Raw genomic sequence first — 17,338 nt, 5'->3', positions numbered from 1 at the left:
GGTGATGGGGTGGCTGGTAGGATAGATGGGGTGGCTGGTAGGATAGATGGGGGTCGACCAGTTGGTGATGGGACAGAGGGTGATGGGGTGGCTGGTAGGATAGATGGGGGTGGGACAGAGGGGGGTGGCTGGTAGGATAGATGGGGGTGGACCAGTTGGTGATGGGACAGAGGGTGATGGGGTGGCTGGTAGGATAGATGGGGTGGCTGGTAGGATAGATGGGGGTGGGACAGAGGGGGGTGGCTGGTAGGATAGATGGGGGTGGGACAGAGGGGGGTGGCTGGTAGGATATGGGGATGGGGGATTAGGGTGTTCCGTCTGGGACCCACCTACTACCATCACAACATATCATGTTAATGTATCATACACACACAGTCATCACCACTGAGCGAACAGGTTGGCATCTAGAACACTGGAGAGGAGACCCTCCCCCACAGAGAGATGGGGAGGGAGGGAGGACCAGCTCAATCATATATCCATCCAATAAGAGAAGAGGAGAGGGGAAAAGGAGGAGGGAAGCAACAGTTGGCTTTTCTATTGTCTGGAGCTGGTCCAGTCTGAACACACCATTACATCAAACATTATGGAGAGTCTGTCTGGAGCTGGTCCAGTCTGAACACACCATTACATCAAACATTATGGAGAGTCTGTCTGGAGCTGGTCCAGTCTGAACACCCCATTACATCAAACATTATGGAGAGTCTGTCTGGAGCTGGTCCAGTCTGAACACCCCCTTACATCAAACATTATGGAGAGTCTGTCTGGAGCTGGTCCAGTCTGAACACACCATTACATCAAACATTATGGAGAGTCTGTCTGGAGCTGGTCCAGTCTGAACACCCCCTTACATCAAACATTATGGAGAGTCTGTCTGGAGCTGGTCCAGTCTGAACACACCATTACATCAAACATTATGGAGAGTCTGTCTGGAGCTGGTCCAGTCTGAACACACCATTACATCAAACATTATGGAGAGTCTGTCTGGAGCTGGTCCAGTCTGAACACACCATTACATCAAACATTATGGAGAGCAAGAGGAGTCTCTCTTACTGTTGAGATAAAAAGGAAGGGAGAAAGAGAGGAGGAAGGTTAGGAAAGGAAGTGAGAAAGAGAGGAGGAAGGTTAGGAAAGGAAGTGAGAAAGAGAGGAGGAAGGTTAGGAAAGGAAGTGAGAAAGAGAGGAGGAAGGTTAGGAAAGGAAGTGAGAAAGACGCACGTTAAAAGAAGAGACAACTCACGTCACTGGTGACGCGGCCGCCTCCTTCCAAGGTGCTGAACTGAGTCAAAACATGAACGGGAGACAGCTAGCCAGACCCCCCCCCCCCCCCCCCGCCCCCCAATCCCCCCCCCCCCCCCCCCCCCCCCCCAGCCCGCCTCTCCCAACCAAACCACTAACAGGTGGTTGGAATTCGCCCCCGTCTATTACACCGTTCCAAACCTTTCTAATTGAAGTACAGAGCAGCTGCCCATACGTCAGCCCGATACTCTAAATGAAAGCAGTGCCCTCTGGATAGACGTGAATGATGTATCACACTCTTCCCTCCAATCAGACTACAGCATACCCACCTCCTGCTCAGATCAACCAAGGGGGCTTTGCAGCATATTTCTACTGCTCTACCCCCCCCCCTCCCTCCCTCCATCCAGCTCTACTACGGGAGTCCAGGAATTCATGAAAAGGGTCATTTGTTTAATAATTCTATTTAGTTTGTGTCTAGCGTGCGCTCATATATACACACATACATACATATTTATATACATACATACATATACACACACACACATATATATATACACACCTACACACACACACACACACACACGGTCAGACAACAGGCAGGTTCAGATTTAGTCCTGGTTGGTTCCAACAGGGAGCTGCCGCAACACGTTGGCGATATCAATATTCTGATGGTGACGAGTCAGCGGAAACGAGGGAACACGAAAAAAAAGAGATGTGGAGAGGGAGAGGAGGAATGAAGCTCGTGAGCACTGTGCGCAAGTGTGCAAGGCAGAAAGCAAACGAGTGAGCAAGAGAGAGCACAGTAGAGAAAACGAGAGAGAAAGAGCGAGAGAGAAAGAGCGAGAGAGAGAGAGCGAGAGAGAGAGAGAGAGAGAAACAGCACTGATGTTCGACGCCAGGCTGCCACCACTCTGTAGTGGTGAGTGGCTGCAACAAAAGCACAGAATAACATCCCTGGCTTTCTTGTCGTCTTTTCTCTCTGCCACTGCCTGCCTGCGTCGTTAGCTGGCTGCTCGGGACGCCCAGAGCCCATAGGACGAGAGTTGCTCCCTCCAACATACTGATCGCTGCAGGAGGCTGAGCTGGTCACCACACCACGGACCGACCAACCAACCCAACGGCTCTCTGCCTCTCGGGTCTCGCTGCCATCAACAAGTTAGGGGCTGGACGGTTAGGGGACGTAGAGGACCCCCCCTCAGCCAAGAGGGGCACTATTTGATACCCAATTAACCAATTGAGCTGACATTGCAGTGTGGAAGGAGGGAAGGAAAACGGGGAAACAGAGTGATTAGCGCCAGGGAGCTTTGGATGCAAATCAACTAAAAACAAAGATCCCCCCCCCCAAAAAAAGCCGGTTGGATAATGTGTGATTAAAAGGGGAAGAGCACAGCTAGGAACCGACGACATCATCAACCAGGGACATGGGATTTGTGATTTTGTTTCAATTGGGAGGACTCGAGAGCATCGCTGCCACTTCATTACTTCAGCAAGAGAAGAGCCCGGTTCCTTTTGTGACTCAAAAGGGCTTTTCTTTTCTCCCTTTGTGTTCCATCTGGCTGCTTTGGGAGTCCGCTGTGGAAAAGGACAGTTGAATGCAGCCTCCGACGTGCACAAAAGAATGGGTAAGTTATCCTCTTTTATTCCAGAGAGTCTGGACCTGAATAGGACACAGAGTGAAAAGGAGGGGGGGGCTAATAGGGGTATTCTATTTACTTTCAATGTCATCCTCCTCTTCTTTCCCTTTTTAATGGGGGGGGGGGGGTCAAGTCTTGATTTCTTATAAAATTATACGACCAACTGACATGTTGTATAACAGTGCGGGGGGGGTAGAAGAAGAAAAAAAATCTCCATGCCAATTCTTAAATGCTGAGCGTAAACTAAAATTATACTAAAACAAAAACAAATAAATGATCTATTGAATCAAAAGGCATAATGATTCTAGAAGCAGAGAGACGAGTAGAGAAATCATTCATAAAATAATATTCTGCAGATATTCTTCTGTCTGATCATAAACAAATGACCTGAATGGAGGGCGAGACGTCCTCCACATCACTGTTTCATGTATAAACACATGAACATGTAACAGAGACAAACTGTTGTGTGTTTCTGAGAGGATTGTTTCCTCAACCTCTGTCCCCTGTCCTTCCTTCCTTCCTTCCTTCCTTCAAGGAAACTCAGAACGCTCATGTTCATAGCAGTGATGATATGTGATCGATAGTATGTGAAATTCTGGAATACTGAGGGGGTAGGGGAGGGGTCAGGTAGGCAGAGCAAGAGGGAGAAGAGGGGAGGGTCTTTTTATTTACCGCCACAGATTAGCAATAAGTGCTCTGCAGAGATCAGAATTGCCTCCCCTTGGTTGATTTTCTTATCTTTAAACCCCCCCCCCCAGGTTTCCATTCAAGGTGGCCATTGGTGGGACCTGCACCAACGGCATTGTGCCTGTGTGTGATCAACATGCTGCTGTGCCTGCTGTCTCCTGCGTCATGCACAACCTGCCCCCAGAAATGCCGCTGCGAGGACCAGCAGTTCTACTGCGACACCCAGGGGCTGGAGGCGCCCCCGGACAGCGTTGACAGAGGGGCCCTGGGGTTATCGCTCCGCCACAACAGCATCGCTGAACTGAGCCCGGACCAGTTCTATGGCTTCTCCCAGCTCACCTGGCTTCACCTGGACCACAACCAGGTCACCGCGGTGCAGGAGGACGCCTTCCAGGGTCTCTATAAACTCAAAGACCTCAACCTGAGCTCCAACCGGATCACAACGCTACCAAACACAACCTTCATCCACCTCATCAACCTACAGATCCTGGACCTGTCCTTCAACCTGATGACTGCGCTGGAGCCTGAGCTGTTCCATGGCCTCCGCAAACTGCAGATCCTCCACCTGCGCTCCAACTCGCTGCGCACCACCCCCGTCCGGGCATTCTGGGACTGCCGCAGCCTTGAGTACCTGGGTCTGTCCAACAACCGGCTGCGAAGCCTGGCCCGTAACGGCTTCGCTGGCCTCATTAAACTCAGAGAACTCCACTTGGAACACAACCAGCTGACTAAGATCAACCTGGCTCACTTCCCCCGCCTGGTGGCTTTGCAATTCCTTTACCTGCAGTGGAACAAGATCTCCAACCTGACCTGCAACATGGAGTGGACCTGGACCACGCTGGAGAAGCTGGACATCACAGGGAACGAGATCCGGGTGCTGACCCCGGACGTGTTCGAGACGCTGCCCAACCTGAAGATCCTCCTACTGGATAACAACAAGCTAGGCAGCCTGGACCCTCTGGTCTTGGATATGTGGCGGTCTCTAGGTACCGTGGGGTTGTCCAGCAACCTTTGGGAATGTACCAAAGGGATCTGTTCCCTGGCCACTTGGCTAAGCACCTTCAAGGGGAGGTGGGAACACTCCATCCTGTGTCACACCCCCGAGTATGCCCAGGGCGAGGAGATACTGGATGCCGTTTATGGATTCCAACTTTGCCCAAATTTTACGGCACCGCCACCGGTCGTCTTGACCACAAACACATTGTCGATGGCCACGGACGTGTCGACAGGCACAACTGCGGAGGTCACCAGCTCGCTGTTTGGAATAATGCAGCAGACACCCACGCAGGACTTCTATGTGGATTTTGCCCGCTTTACGACCATAATGACAACGACGACCACGCAGCGCACCGCCCTGGCAACCGCCCTGGCAACCTCCGCCACGACAGTGGAGGGCGGACAGCTGGGAGTCACGGAGGACTTCTCGGAGACGGACAACACGGTCCTAACCCAGAGGGTGATCATTGGAACTATGGTCCTTCTGTTTACCTTCTTCCTCGTCATTTTCATTGTGTTCATCTCACGGAAGTGCTGCCCTCCTACCATGCGCAGGATACGCCAGTGCACGGCCATGCAGAACCGCCGCCAGATGAGGACCCAGCAGCGGCAGCAAATGGCGGACCTGGCCACGCAGGTACCCTATAACGAGTATGAGCCCAGCCACGAGGAGGGAGCGCTGGTTATCATCAACGGCTACGGGCAGTGCAAGTGTCAACAGCTGCCTTACAAAGAGTGTGAAGTGTAAACTATGTATTACTCCTGCAGCAGCATATGGGCTGTTTACCATTTCAAATACAGGGTTTTACTTTTTTGCCCCCCCCAGTTTACACAACAACAAAAAAATGAATAATTTCTACTCGCTAGCTTTGAGAAATCAATGAGATGAGTTTATTGAATGGGAGAGTTGATGACTGGTGGAAATGGACAGTGACGAGACTGATGAGGATGTGGTAGAGATAGTAACCATTTATTTTTATATGAATGTTCATATCAAGCTGTGGGCAATCAGTCTAAAATAAGGAAAACGGTAGAGATTTATCACCACATTGTTATTAGTCACTTTCCGCAGCACGGAGAAAAATGTCCTTTTTTTTTTTTTTTTTAATAGCCAAGAACGTCTGTAGACTGATCCTCTTACTAAGAGACGGTACAGATACAGATGACGGTCTATATCATGATATCATTATCAAGGGGAATCGGTGTCGGAAAGGAACGTGGATTATAATGACAGGTTTAAAGACGCACGGTAGCCACAGTATGTTACCATCACAATCACTTGTTGGTACAGAAGTGATTAAATGGGGTTTGGTTATTAAATTAAAAGCATTTTTTTTATATTCACATTTGTTCGTTTTTTTTGTAAATGACTATGAATATTGAATAAATGTTTATTTATGTCACAATCTGAATTAAATCTCCAACAGAAAATCTAATCTGATAAACATTACTTGGTTTATATTTATATTTCACAAACGTCCCTCTCCCTCCCTCCGTCCCTCTCCCTCCCTCCGTCCCCCTCCCTCCCTCTCCCTCCCTCCGTCCCTCTCCCTCCCTCCGTCCCTCTCCCTCCCTCCGTCCCTCTCCCTCCCTCCGTCCCTCTCCCTCCCTCCGTCCCTCTCCCTCTGGATCTAAACAGGACCTTTCTATTCTGGTCAGTGAACACCCACGATAGCCGATTTCATTTGATTCAATAAAAGGCCATTGCCTCCCATTAAAAGCTAAAAGCTTAGCACTGTCCGTGGAAAGGTTAATGTCCAATTTGCCTGCAGTAGCTGCTTAGCCAAACCGTCTACAGCCCGAGATGGAGCTTGTAGTGGAGATGTATCAAGAGACTTTACATGTAAACATTCACCATCATCGGTCACACGACGGTATTAAAGAGATCAGTGTGACGACCTGCAGAGAGTAACAATAGCCGCAGCAGAACTTTAGGTCTACTGCCGTTTTACTGATGCAATATACGCCAGCGGCTAACACACACACACACAGAATACGTTTCTGGAGAGGTAGTAGCAGATATCTAGCTAGTACAGAGACAGAGAGTAATGATGGAACAATGGAAAAACCTGTTCTACTCTGCACAGTGTCTCATCATCCTGAAAAATACATTCGTCTCAGGAGGAGTCCCAGTCGTGTTAGAACTCCCAGCTAGCCAGCCTACGTCGCAGCGGCACAGACTAATCAGCTCGGACAGCGTCAACATTGAACCAATTAAGGAAAAGGCAAAAAAAATTGTCTAATATTCTGTCGCCCCACACCAGTGATCCAGCAGAGATGTAGATGGCTACTACGGTCAGTCAGTCATTCAAAATAAACAGTTGGTAGAAAAATCTTGTACTCAACACAGCCAACAAGGACATTTATCTCCAAATCACAAATCCTGCTCTTGTGAGAGATTGTCAGGCCAGGCTGACATTTCCCTTATTTGGAAAGAAAGGATGAGAGAGGGAGGAAAAACAGGCAGAAAGAAGAGGAAGAAAAACAGACAGAAAGAAGAGGGGCGGGGGGGTTGACTAGATAATTACCCCACACGGCTTTATGTTAAACTGTAGAGAATCTCCCACGAGAGCGAATGTAGCTCCTGTGATAAGCAAATAGAGGGGAGAGGAGCGCGGCTGAGGCTGGGGCTCAGGCAGAGGAGGCTGAGAGGCAGGTTTAGGACACATTGGTATGCAGCACAGAGAGGATGTGCATTAGCATCAGACTAAAGCAGCCGCCACTGCAGCTCCTCTCCCTCCCCCTCCATCCGCAGGTCTTTTTGTGCTCCTTTTACAAGGTAGGGGGCAGGGAGAGAGAGAGAGGGCACAAGGAGAGAGAGAGAGGGCACAAGGAGAGAGAGAGAGGGCACAAGGAGAGAGAGAGAGGGCACAAGGAGGGAGAGAGAGGGCACAAGGAGGGAGAGAGAGGGCACAAGGAGGGAGAGAGGGCACAAGGAGGGAGAGAGAGGGCACAAGGAGGGAGAGAGAGGGCACAAGGAGGGAGAGAGAGGGCACAAGGAGGGAGAGAGAGGGCACAAGGAGGGAGAGAGAGGGCACAAGGAGAGAGAGAGAGGGCACAAGGAGGGAGAGAGAGGGCACAAGGAGGGAGAGAGAGGGCACAAGGAGGGAGAGAGAGGGCACAAGGAGGGAGAGAGAGGGCACACGGAGGGAGAGAGAGGGCACACGGAGGGAGAGAGAGGGCACAAGGAGGGAGAGAGAGGGCACAAGGAGAGGGAGAGAGGGCACAAGGAGGGAGAGAGAAGGAAAAGAGTTGGGGGGAGGAGGGATATTTGGGGGGGGTTATGCCTTGGCTTATCTAAGGGAATCCTTCTGAGCGGTTAATGGTATTCTATGGGACTAAGATCTACAGGACTGGTCAAGATATTATATTGGACTAAGATCTACAAGACTGGTCAAGATATTCTATGGGACTAAGATCTACAGGACTGGTCAAGATATTATATTGGACTAAGATCTACAAGACTGGTCAAGATATTCTATGGGACTAAGATCTACAGGACTGGTCAAGATATTCTATGGGGCTAAGATCTACAGGACTGGTCAAGATATTCTATGGGACTAAGATCTACCGGACTGGTCAAGATATTCTATGGGGCTAAGATCTACAGGACTGGTCAAGATATTCTATGGGGCTAAGTTCTACAGGACTGGTCAAGATATTCTATGGGAATAAGTTCTACAGGACTGGTCAAGATATTATATGGGAATAAGTTCTACAGGACTGGTCAAGATATTATATGGGACTAAGTTCTACAGGACTGGTCAAGATATTCTATGGGAATAAGATCTACAGGACTGGTCAAGATATTCTATGGGGCTAAGATCTACAGGACTGGTCAAGATATTCTATGGGGCTAAGATCTACAGGACTGGTCAAGATATTCTATGGGGCTAAGATCAACAGGACTGGTCAAGATATTCTATGGGGCTAAGATCTAAAGGACTGGTCAAGATATTCTATGGGACTAAGATCTACAGGACTGGTCAAGATATTCTATGGGGCTAAGATCTACAAGACTGGTCAAGATATTCTATGGGGCTAAGATCAACAGGACTGGTCAAGTTATTATATGGGGCTAAGATCTAAAGGACTGGTCAAGATATTCTATGGGACTAAGATCTACAGGACTGGTCAAGATATTCTATGGGGCGATCCAGTACACAGTGCACCGGGTTAGACCAGTGGCATAAGGGTTGTGGTCAAAAGTAGTGCACTATATAGGAGAGAGTGTGTCATTTGGAACAAACAGTGACATCAACTTGGGGTTGGGACAACATAGGGAGAGGTAAACACCACCTTGGGGCTGGGACAACATAGGGAGAGGAGAGGTAAACATCACCTTGGGGTTGGGACAACATAGGGAGAGGAGAGGTAAACATCACCTTGGGGCTGGGACAACATAGGGAGAGGTAAACATCACCTTGGGGCTGGGACAACATAGGGAGAGGTAAACATCACCTTGGGGCTGGGACAACATAGGGAGAGGTAAACACCACCTTGGGGTTGGGACAACATAGGGAGAGGTAAACACCACCTTGGGGTTGGGACAACATAGGGAGAGGAGAGGTAAACATCACCTTGGGGCTGGGACAACATAGGGAGAGGTAAACATCACCTTGGGGCTGGGACAACATAGGGAGAGGTAAACATCACCTTGGGGCTGGGACAACATAGGGAGAGGAGAGGTAAACACCACCTTGGGGTTGGGACAACATAGGGAGAGGTAAACACCACCTTGGGGTTGGGACAACATAGGGAGAGGTAAACATTACCTTGGGGCTGGGACAACATAGGGAGAGGAGAGGTAAACATCACCTTGGGGCTGGGACAACATAGGGAGAGGTAAACACCACCTTGGGGCTGGGACAACATAGGGAGAGGAGAGGTAAACATCACCTTGGGGCTGGGACAACATAGGGAGAGGTAAACACCACCTTGGGGTTGGGACAACATAGGGAGAGGAGAGGTAAACATCACCTTGGGGCTGGGACAACATAGGGAGAGGTAAACATCACCTTGGGGCTGGGACAACATAGGGAGAGGTAAACATCACCTTGGGGCTGGGACAACATAGGGAGAGGTAAACATCACCTTGGGGCTGGGACAACATAGGGAGAGGAGAGGTAAACACCACCTTGGGGCTGGGACAACATAGGGAGAGGAGAGGTAAACATCACCTTGGGGCTGGGACAACATAGGGAGAGGAGAGGTAAACACCACCTTGGGGCTGGGACAACATAGGGAGAGGTAAACATCACCTTGGGGTTGGGACAACATAGGGAGAGGAGAGGTAAACATCACCTTGGGGCTGGGACAACATAGGGAGAAGAGAGGTAAACACCACCTTGGGGCTGGGACAACATAGGGAGAGGAGAGGTAAACATCACCTTGGGGCTGGGACAACATAGGGAGAGGAGAGGTAAACATCACCTTGGGGCTGGGACAACATAGGGAGAGGAGAGGTAAACATCACCTTGGGGCTGGGACAACATAGGGAGAGGAGAGGTAAACACCACCTTGGGGCTGTGACAACATAGGGAGAGGTAAACACCACCTTGGGGATGGGACAACATAGGGAGAGGAGAGGTAAACACCACCTTGGGGATGGGACAACATAGGGAGAGGAGAGGTAAACATCACCTTGGGGCTGTGACAACATAGGGAGAGGAGAGGTAAACACCACCTTGGGGCTGTGACAACATAGGGAGAGGTAAACATCACCTTGGGGCTGGGACAACATAGGGAGAGGTAAACATCACCTTGGGGCTGGGACAACATAGGGAGAAGAGAGGTAAACACCACCTTGGGGATGGGACAACATAGGGAGAGGAGAGGTAAACATCACCTTGGGGCTGTGACAACATAGGGAGAAGAGAGGTAAACACCACCTTGGGGCTGGGACAACATAGGGAGAGGAGAGGTAAACATCACCTTGGGGCTGGGACAACATAGGGAGAAGAGAGGTAAACACCACCTTGGGGCTGGGACAACATAGGGAGAGGTAAACATCACCTTGGGGTTGGGACAACATAGGGAGAGGAGAGGTAAACATCACCTTGGGGCTGGGACAACATAGGGAGAGGTAAACACCACCTTGGGGCTGGGACAACATAGGGAGAGGTAAACATCACCTTGGGGCTGGGACAACATAAGGAGAGGAGAGGTAAACATCACCTTGGGGCTGGGACAACATAGGGAGAGGAGAGGTAAACATCACCTTGGGGCTGGGACAACATAAGGAGAGGAGAGGTAAACACCACCTTGGGGCTGGGACAACATAGGGAGAGGTAAACATCACCTTGGGGCTGGGACATCATAGGGAGAGGAGAGGTAAACATCACCTTGGGGCTGGGACAACATAGGGAGAGGAGAGGTAAACATCACCTTGGGGCTGGGACAACATAGGGAGAGGAGAGGTAAACATCACCTTGGGGCTGGGACAACATAGGGAGAGGTAAACACCACCTTGGGTCTGGGACAACATAGGGAGAGGTAAACATCACCTTGGGGCTGGGACAACATAGGGAGAGGTAAACATCACCTTGGGGCTGGGACAACATAGGGAGAGGTAAACACCACCTTGGGGTTGGGACAACATAGGGAGCGGAGAGGTAAACATCACCTTGGGGCTGGGACAACATAGGGAGAGGAGAGGTAAACATCACCTTGGGGCTGGGACAACATAGGGAGAGGTAAACATCACCTTGGGGCTGGGACAACATAGGGAGAGGAGAGGTAAACACCACCTTGGGGTTGGGACAACATAGGGAGAGGTAAACACCACCTTGGGGTTGGGACAACATAGGGAGAGGTAAACATTACCTTGGGGCTGGGACAACATAGGGAGAAGAGAGGTAAACACCACCTTGGGGCTGGGACAACATAGGGAGAGGAGAGGTAAACATCACCTTGGGGCTGGGACAACATAGGGAGAGGTAAACACCACCTTGGGGTTGGGACAACATAGGGAGAGGAGAGGTAAACATCACCTTGGGGCTGGGACAACATAGGGAGAGGTAAACATCACCTTGGGGCTGGGACAACATAGGGAGAGGTAAACATCACCTTGGGGCTGGGACAACATAGGGAGAGGAGAGGTAAACACCACCTTGGGGCTGGGACAACATAGGGAGAGGAGAGGTAAACATCACCTTGGGGCTGGGACAACATAGGGAGAGGAGAGGTAAACACCACCTTGGGGCTGGGACAACATAGGGAGAGGTAAACATCACCTTGGGGCTGGGACAACATAGGGAGAGGAGAGGTAAACATCACCTTGGGGCTGGGACAACATAGGGAGAGGAGAGGTAAACATCACCTTGGGGCTGGGACAACATAGGGAGAGGAGCGGTAAACACCACCTTGGGGCTGTGACAACATAGGGAGAGGAGAGGTAAACACCACCTTGGGGATGGGACAACATAGGGAGAGGAGAGGTAAACACCACCTTGGGGATGGGACAACATAGGGAGAGGAGAGGTAAACATCACCTTGGGGCTGTGACAACATAGGGAGAGGAGAGGTAAACACCACCTTGGGGCTGTGACAACATAGGGAGAGGTAAACATCACCTTGGGGCTGGGACAACATAGGGAGAGGTAAACATCACCTTGGGGCTGGGACAACATAGGGAGAAGAGAGGTAAACACCACCTTGGGGATGGGACAACATAGGGAGAGGAGAGGTAAACATCACCTTGGGGCTGTGACAACATAGGGAGAAGAGAGGTAAACACCACCTAGGGGCTGGGACAACATAGGGAGAGGAGAGGTAAACATCACCTTGGGGCTGGGACAACATAGGGAGAAGAGAGGTAAACACCACCTTGGGGCTGGGACAACATAGGGAGAGGAGAGGTAAACATCAACTTGGGGCTGGGACAACATAGGGAGAGGTAAACATCACCTTGGGGTTGGGACAACATAGGGAGAGGAGAGGTAAACATCACCTTGGGGCTGGGACAACATAGGGAGAGGTAAACACCACCTTGGGGCTGGGACAACATAGGGAGAGGTAAACATCACCTTGGGGCTGGGACAACATAAGGAGAGGAGAGGTAAACATCACCTTGGGGCTGGGACAACATAGGGAGAGGAGAGGTAAACATCACCTTGGGGCTGGGACAACATAGGGAGAGGAGAGGTAAACACCACCTTGGGGCTGGGACAACATAGGGAGAGGTAAACATCACCTTGGGGCTGGGACAACATAGGGAGAGGAGAGGTAAACATCACCTTGGGGCTGGGACAACATAGGGAGAGGAGAGGTAAACATCACCTTGGGGCTGGGACAACATAGGGAGAGGAGCGGTAAACACCACCTTGGGGCTGTGACAACATAGGGAGAGGAGAGGTAAACACCACCTTGGGGATGGGACAACATAGGGAGAGGAGAGGTAAACACCACCTTGGGGATGGGACAACATAGGGAGAGGAGAGGTAAACATCACCTTGGGGCTGTGACAACATAGGGAGAGGAGAGGTAAACACCACCTTGGGGCTGTGACAACATAGGGAGAGGTAAACATCACCTTGGGGCTGGGACAACATAGGGAGAGGTAAACATCACCTTGGGGCTGGGACAACATAGGGAGAAGAGAGGTAAACACCACCTTGGGGATGGGACAACATAGGGAGAGGAGAGGTAAACATCACCTTGGGGCTGTGACAACATAGGGAGAAGAGAGGTAAACACCACCTAGGGGCTGGGACAACATAGGGAGAGGAGAGGTAAACATCACCTTGGGGCTGGGACAACATAGGGAGAAGAGAGGTAAACACCACCTTGGGGCTGGGACAACATAGGGAGAGGAGAGGTAAACATCAACTTGGGGCTGGGACAACATAGGGAGAGGTAAACATCACCTTGGGGTTGGGACAACATAGGGAGAGGAGAGGTAAACATCACCTTGGGGCTGGGACAACATAGGGAGAGGTAAACACCACCTTGGGGCTGGGACAACATAGGGAGAGGTAAACATCACCTTGGGGCTGGGACAACATAAGGAGAGGAGAGGTAAACATCACCTTGGGGCTGGGACAACATAGGGAGAGGAGAGGTAAACATCACCTTGGGGCTGGGACAACATAAGGAGAGGAGAGGTAAACACCACCTTGGGGCTGGGACAACATAGGGAGAGGAGAGGTAAACATCACCTTGGGGCTGGGACAACATAGGGAGAGGAGAGGTAAACATCACCTTGGGGCTGGGACAACATAGGGAGAGGAGAGGTAAACATCACCTTGGGGCTGGGACAACATAGGGAGAGGAGAGGTAAACATCACCTTGGGGCTGGGACAACATAGGGAGAGGAGAGGTAAACATCACCTTGGGGCTGGGACAACATAGGGAGAGGAGAGGTAAACATCACCTTGGGGCTAGGACAACATAGGGAGAGGTAAACATCACCTTGGGGCTGGGACAACATAGGGAGAGGAGAGGTAAACATCACCTTGGGGCTGGGACAACATAGGGAGAAGAGAGGTAAACACCACCTTGGGGCTGGGACAACATAGGGAGAAGAGAGGTAAACATCACCTTGGGGCTGGGACAACATAGGGAGAGGAGAGGTAAACATCACCTTGGGGTTGGGACAACATAGGGAGAGGAGAGGTAAACATCACCTTGGGGCTGGGACAACATAGGGAGAGGAGAGGTAAACATCACCTTGGGGCTGGGACAACATAGGGAGAAGAGAGGTAAACACCACCTTGGGGCTGGGACAACATAGGGAGAGGAGAGGTAAACATCACCTTGGGGCTGGGACAACATAGGGAGAGGAGAGGTAAACACCACCTTGGGGCTGGGACAACATAGGGAGAAGAGAGGTAAACACCACCTTGGGGCTGGGACAACATAGGGAGAGGTAAACATCACCTTGGGGCTGGGACAACATAGGGAGAGGAGAGGTAAACATCACCTTGGGGCTGGGACAACATAGGGAGAGGAGAGGTAAACACCACCTTGGGGCTGGGACAACATAGGGAGAGGAGAGGTAAACACCACCTTGGGGCTGGGACAACATAGGGAGAGGAGAGGTAAACACCACCTTGGGGCTGGGACAACATAGGGAGAGGAGAGGTAAACATCACCTTGGGGCTGGGACAACATAGGGAGAGGAGAGGTAAACATCACCTTGGGGCTGGGACAACATAGGGAGAGGTAAACACCACCTTGGGGCTGGGACAACATAGGGAGAGGTAAACACCACCTTGGGGCTGGGACAACATAGGGAGAGGAGAGGTAAACATCACCTTGGGGTTGGGACAACATAGGGAGAGGAGAGGTAAACACCACCTTGGGGCTGGGACAACATAGGGAGAGGAGAGGTAAACATCACCTTGGGGCTGGGACAACATAGGGAGAGGTAAACATCACCTTGGGGCTGGGACAACATAGGGAGAGGAGAGGTAAACATCACCTTGGGGCTGGGACAACATAGGGAGAGGAGAGGTAAACATCACCTTGGGGCTGGGACAACATAGGGAGAGGAGAGGTAAACATCACCTTGGGGCTGGGACAACATAGGGAGAGGAGAGGTAAACATCACCTTGGGGCTGGGACAACATAGGGAGAGGAGAGGTAAACACCACCTTGGGGCTGGGACAACATAGGGAGAGGTAAACATCACCTTGGGGTTGGGACAACATAGGGAGAGGAGAGGTAAACATCACCTTGGGGCTGGGACAACATAGGGAGAGGAGAGGTAAACATCACCTTGGGGCTGGGACAACATAGGGAGAGGAGAGGTAAACATCACCTTGGGGCTGGGACAACATAGGGAGAGGAGAGGTAAACATCACCTTGGGGCTGGGACAACATAGGGAGAGGAGAGGTAAACACCACCTTGGGGCTGGGACAACATAGGGAGAGGTAAACACCACCTTGGGGCTGGGACAACATAGGGAGAGGTAAACACCACCTTGGGGCTGGGACAACATAGGGAGAGGAGAGGTAAACATCACCTTGGGGTTGGGACAACATAGGGAGAGGAGAGGTAAACACCACCTTGGGGCTGGGACAACATAGGGAGAGGAGAGGTAAACATCACCTTGGGGCTGGGACAACATAGGGAGAGGAGAGGTAAACATCATCTTGGGGCTGGGACAACATAGGGAGAGGAGAGGTAAACATCACCTTGGGGCTGGGACAACATAGGGAGAGGTAAACATTACCTTGGGGCTGGGACAACATAGGGAGAGGAGAGGTAAACATCACCTTGGGGCTGGGACAACATAGGGAGAGGTAAACATTACCTTGGGGCTGGGACAACATAGGGAGAGGAGAGGTAAACATCACCTTGGGGCTGGGACAACATAAGGAGAGGAGAGGTAAACATCACCTTGGGGCTGGGACAACATAGGGAGAAGAGAGGTAAACATCACCTTGGGGTTGGGACAACATAGGGAGAGGTAAACATCACCTTGGGGTTGGGACAACATAGGGAGAGGTAAACATCACCTTGGGGCTGGGACAACATAGGGAGAGGTAAACACCACCTTGGGGTTGGGACAACATAGGGAGAAGAGAGGTAAACATCACCTTGGGGCTGGGACAACATAGGGAGAGGTAAACACCACCTTGGGGCTGGGACAACATAGGGAGAGGAGAGGTAAACATCACCTTGGGGCTGGGACAACATAGGGAGAGGAGAGGTAAACATCACCTTGGGGCTGGGACAACATAGGGAGAGGAGAGGTAAACATCACCTTGGGGTTGGGACAACATAGGGAGAGGAGAGGTAAACACCACCTTGGGGCTGGGACAACATAGGGAGAGGAGAGGTAAACATCACCTTGGGGCTGGAACAACATAGGGAGAGGAGAGGTAAACACCACCTTGGGGTTGGGACAACATAGGGAGAGGAGAGGTAAACATCACCTTGGGGCTGGGACAACATAGGGAGAGGTAAACACCACCTTGGGGCTGGGAAAACATAGGGAGAGGTAAACATCACCTTGGGGTTGGGACAACATAGGGAGAGGTAAACATCACCTTGGGGCTGGGACAACATAGGGAGAGGAGAGGTAAACATCACCTTGGGGTTGGGACAACATAGGGAGAGGTAAACATCACCTTGGGGTTGGGACAACATAGGGAGAGGAGAGGTAAACATCACCTTGGGGTTGGGACAACATAGGGAGAGGAGAGGTAAACATCACCTTGGGGCTAGGACAACATAGGGAGAGGAGAGGTAAACATCACCTTGGGGCTGGGACAACATAGGGAGAGGTAAACACCACCTTGGGGCTGGGACAACATAGGGAGAGGTAAACACCACCTTGGGGCTGGGACAACATAGGGAGAGGAGAGGTAAACATCACCTTGGGGTTGGGACAACATAGGGAGAGGAGAGGTAAACACCACCTTGGGGCTGGGACAACATAGGGAGAGGAGAGGTAAACATCACCTTGGGGCTGGGACAACATAGGGAGAGGTAAACATCACCTTGGGGCTGGGACAACATAGGGAGAGGAGAGGTAAACATCACCTTGGGGCTGGGACAACATAGGGAGAGGAGAGGTAAACACCACCTTGGGGCTGGGACAACATAGGGAGAGGAGAGGTAAACATCACCTTGGGGCTGGGACAACATAGGGAGAGGTAAACATCACCTTGGGGCTGGGACAACATAGGGAGAGGTAAACATCACCTTGGGGCTGGGACAACATAGGGAGAGGTAAACACCACCTTGGGGCTGGGACAACATAGGGAGAGGTAAACACCACCTTGGGGCTGGGACAACATAGGGAGAGGAGAGGTAAACATCACCTTGGGGTTGG

The 17,338-nt window shown here is 51.2% G+C and overlaps 2 protein-coding genes across 4 annotated transcripts in view; one reads left to right on the top strand and one right to left on the bottom strand.

Annotated features, from left to right (window-relative positions):
- LOC129827327 (catenin alpha-1) overlaps nt 1-17,338 on the bottom strand; it is a 307,702-nt gene that overhangs the window by 125,750 nt on the left and 164,614 nt on the right. The window contains exon 1 of one of the 3 annotated variants that reach the window (XM_055888078.1): nt 1,238-1,256. The exons of the other annotated variants lie outside the window; for them this stretch is intronic. The gene's annotated coding sequence lies outside the window, so the exon portion shown is untranslated. Of the gene's footprint in view, nt 1-1,237; nt 1,257-17,338 lie in introns of those variants that run through there. 3 annotated transcript variants of the gene reach the window in all.
- LOC129827328 (leucine-rich repeat transmembrane neuronal protein 2-like) lies at nt 1,664-5,897 on the top strand. The gene is made up of 2 exons (XM_055888079.1): nt 1,664-2,858; nt 3,629-5,897. Exons 1-2 carry the CDS (start codon nt 2,855-2,857, stop codon nt 5,299-5,301), a joined length of 1,677 nt encoding a protein of 558 aa, XP_055744054.1. The 5' UTR covers nt 1,664-2,854; the 3' UTR covers nt 5,302-5,897.

Source organism: Salvelinus fontinalis, chromosome 29 (assembly GCF_029448725.1).
Source record: "Salvelinus fontinalis isolate EN_2023a chromosome 29, ASM2944872v1, whole genome shotgun sequence".
NCBI classification, from domain to species: domain Eukaryota; kingdom Metazoa; phylum Chordata; class Actinopteri; order Salmoniformes; family Salmonidae; genus Salvelinus; species Salvelinus fontinalis.
Note: the sequence above shows the minus strand (reverse complement) of the source record. Positions and strands in the feature narration are given on the sequence as shown.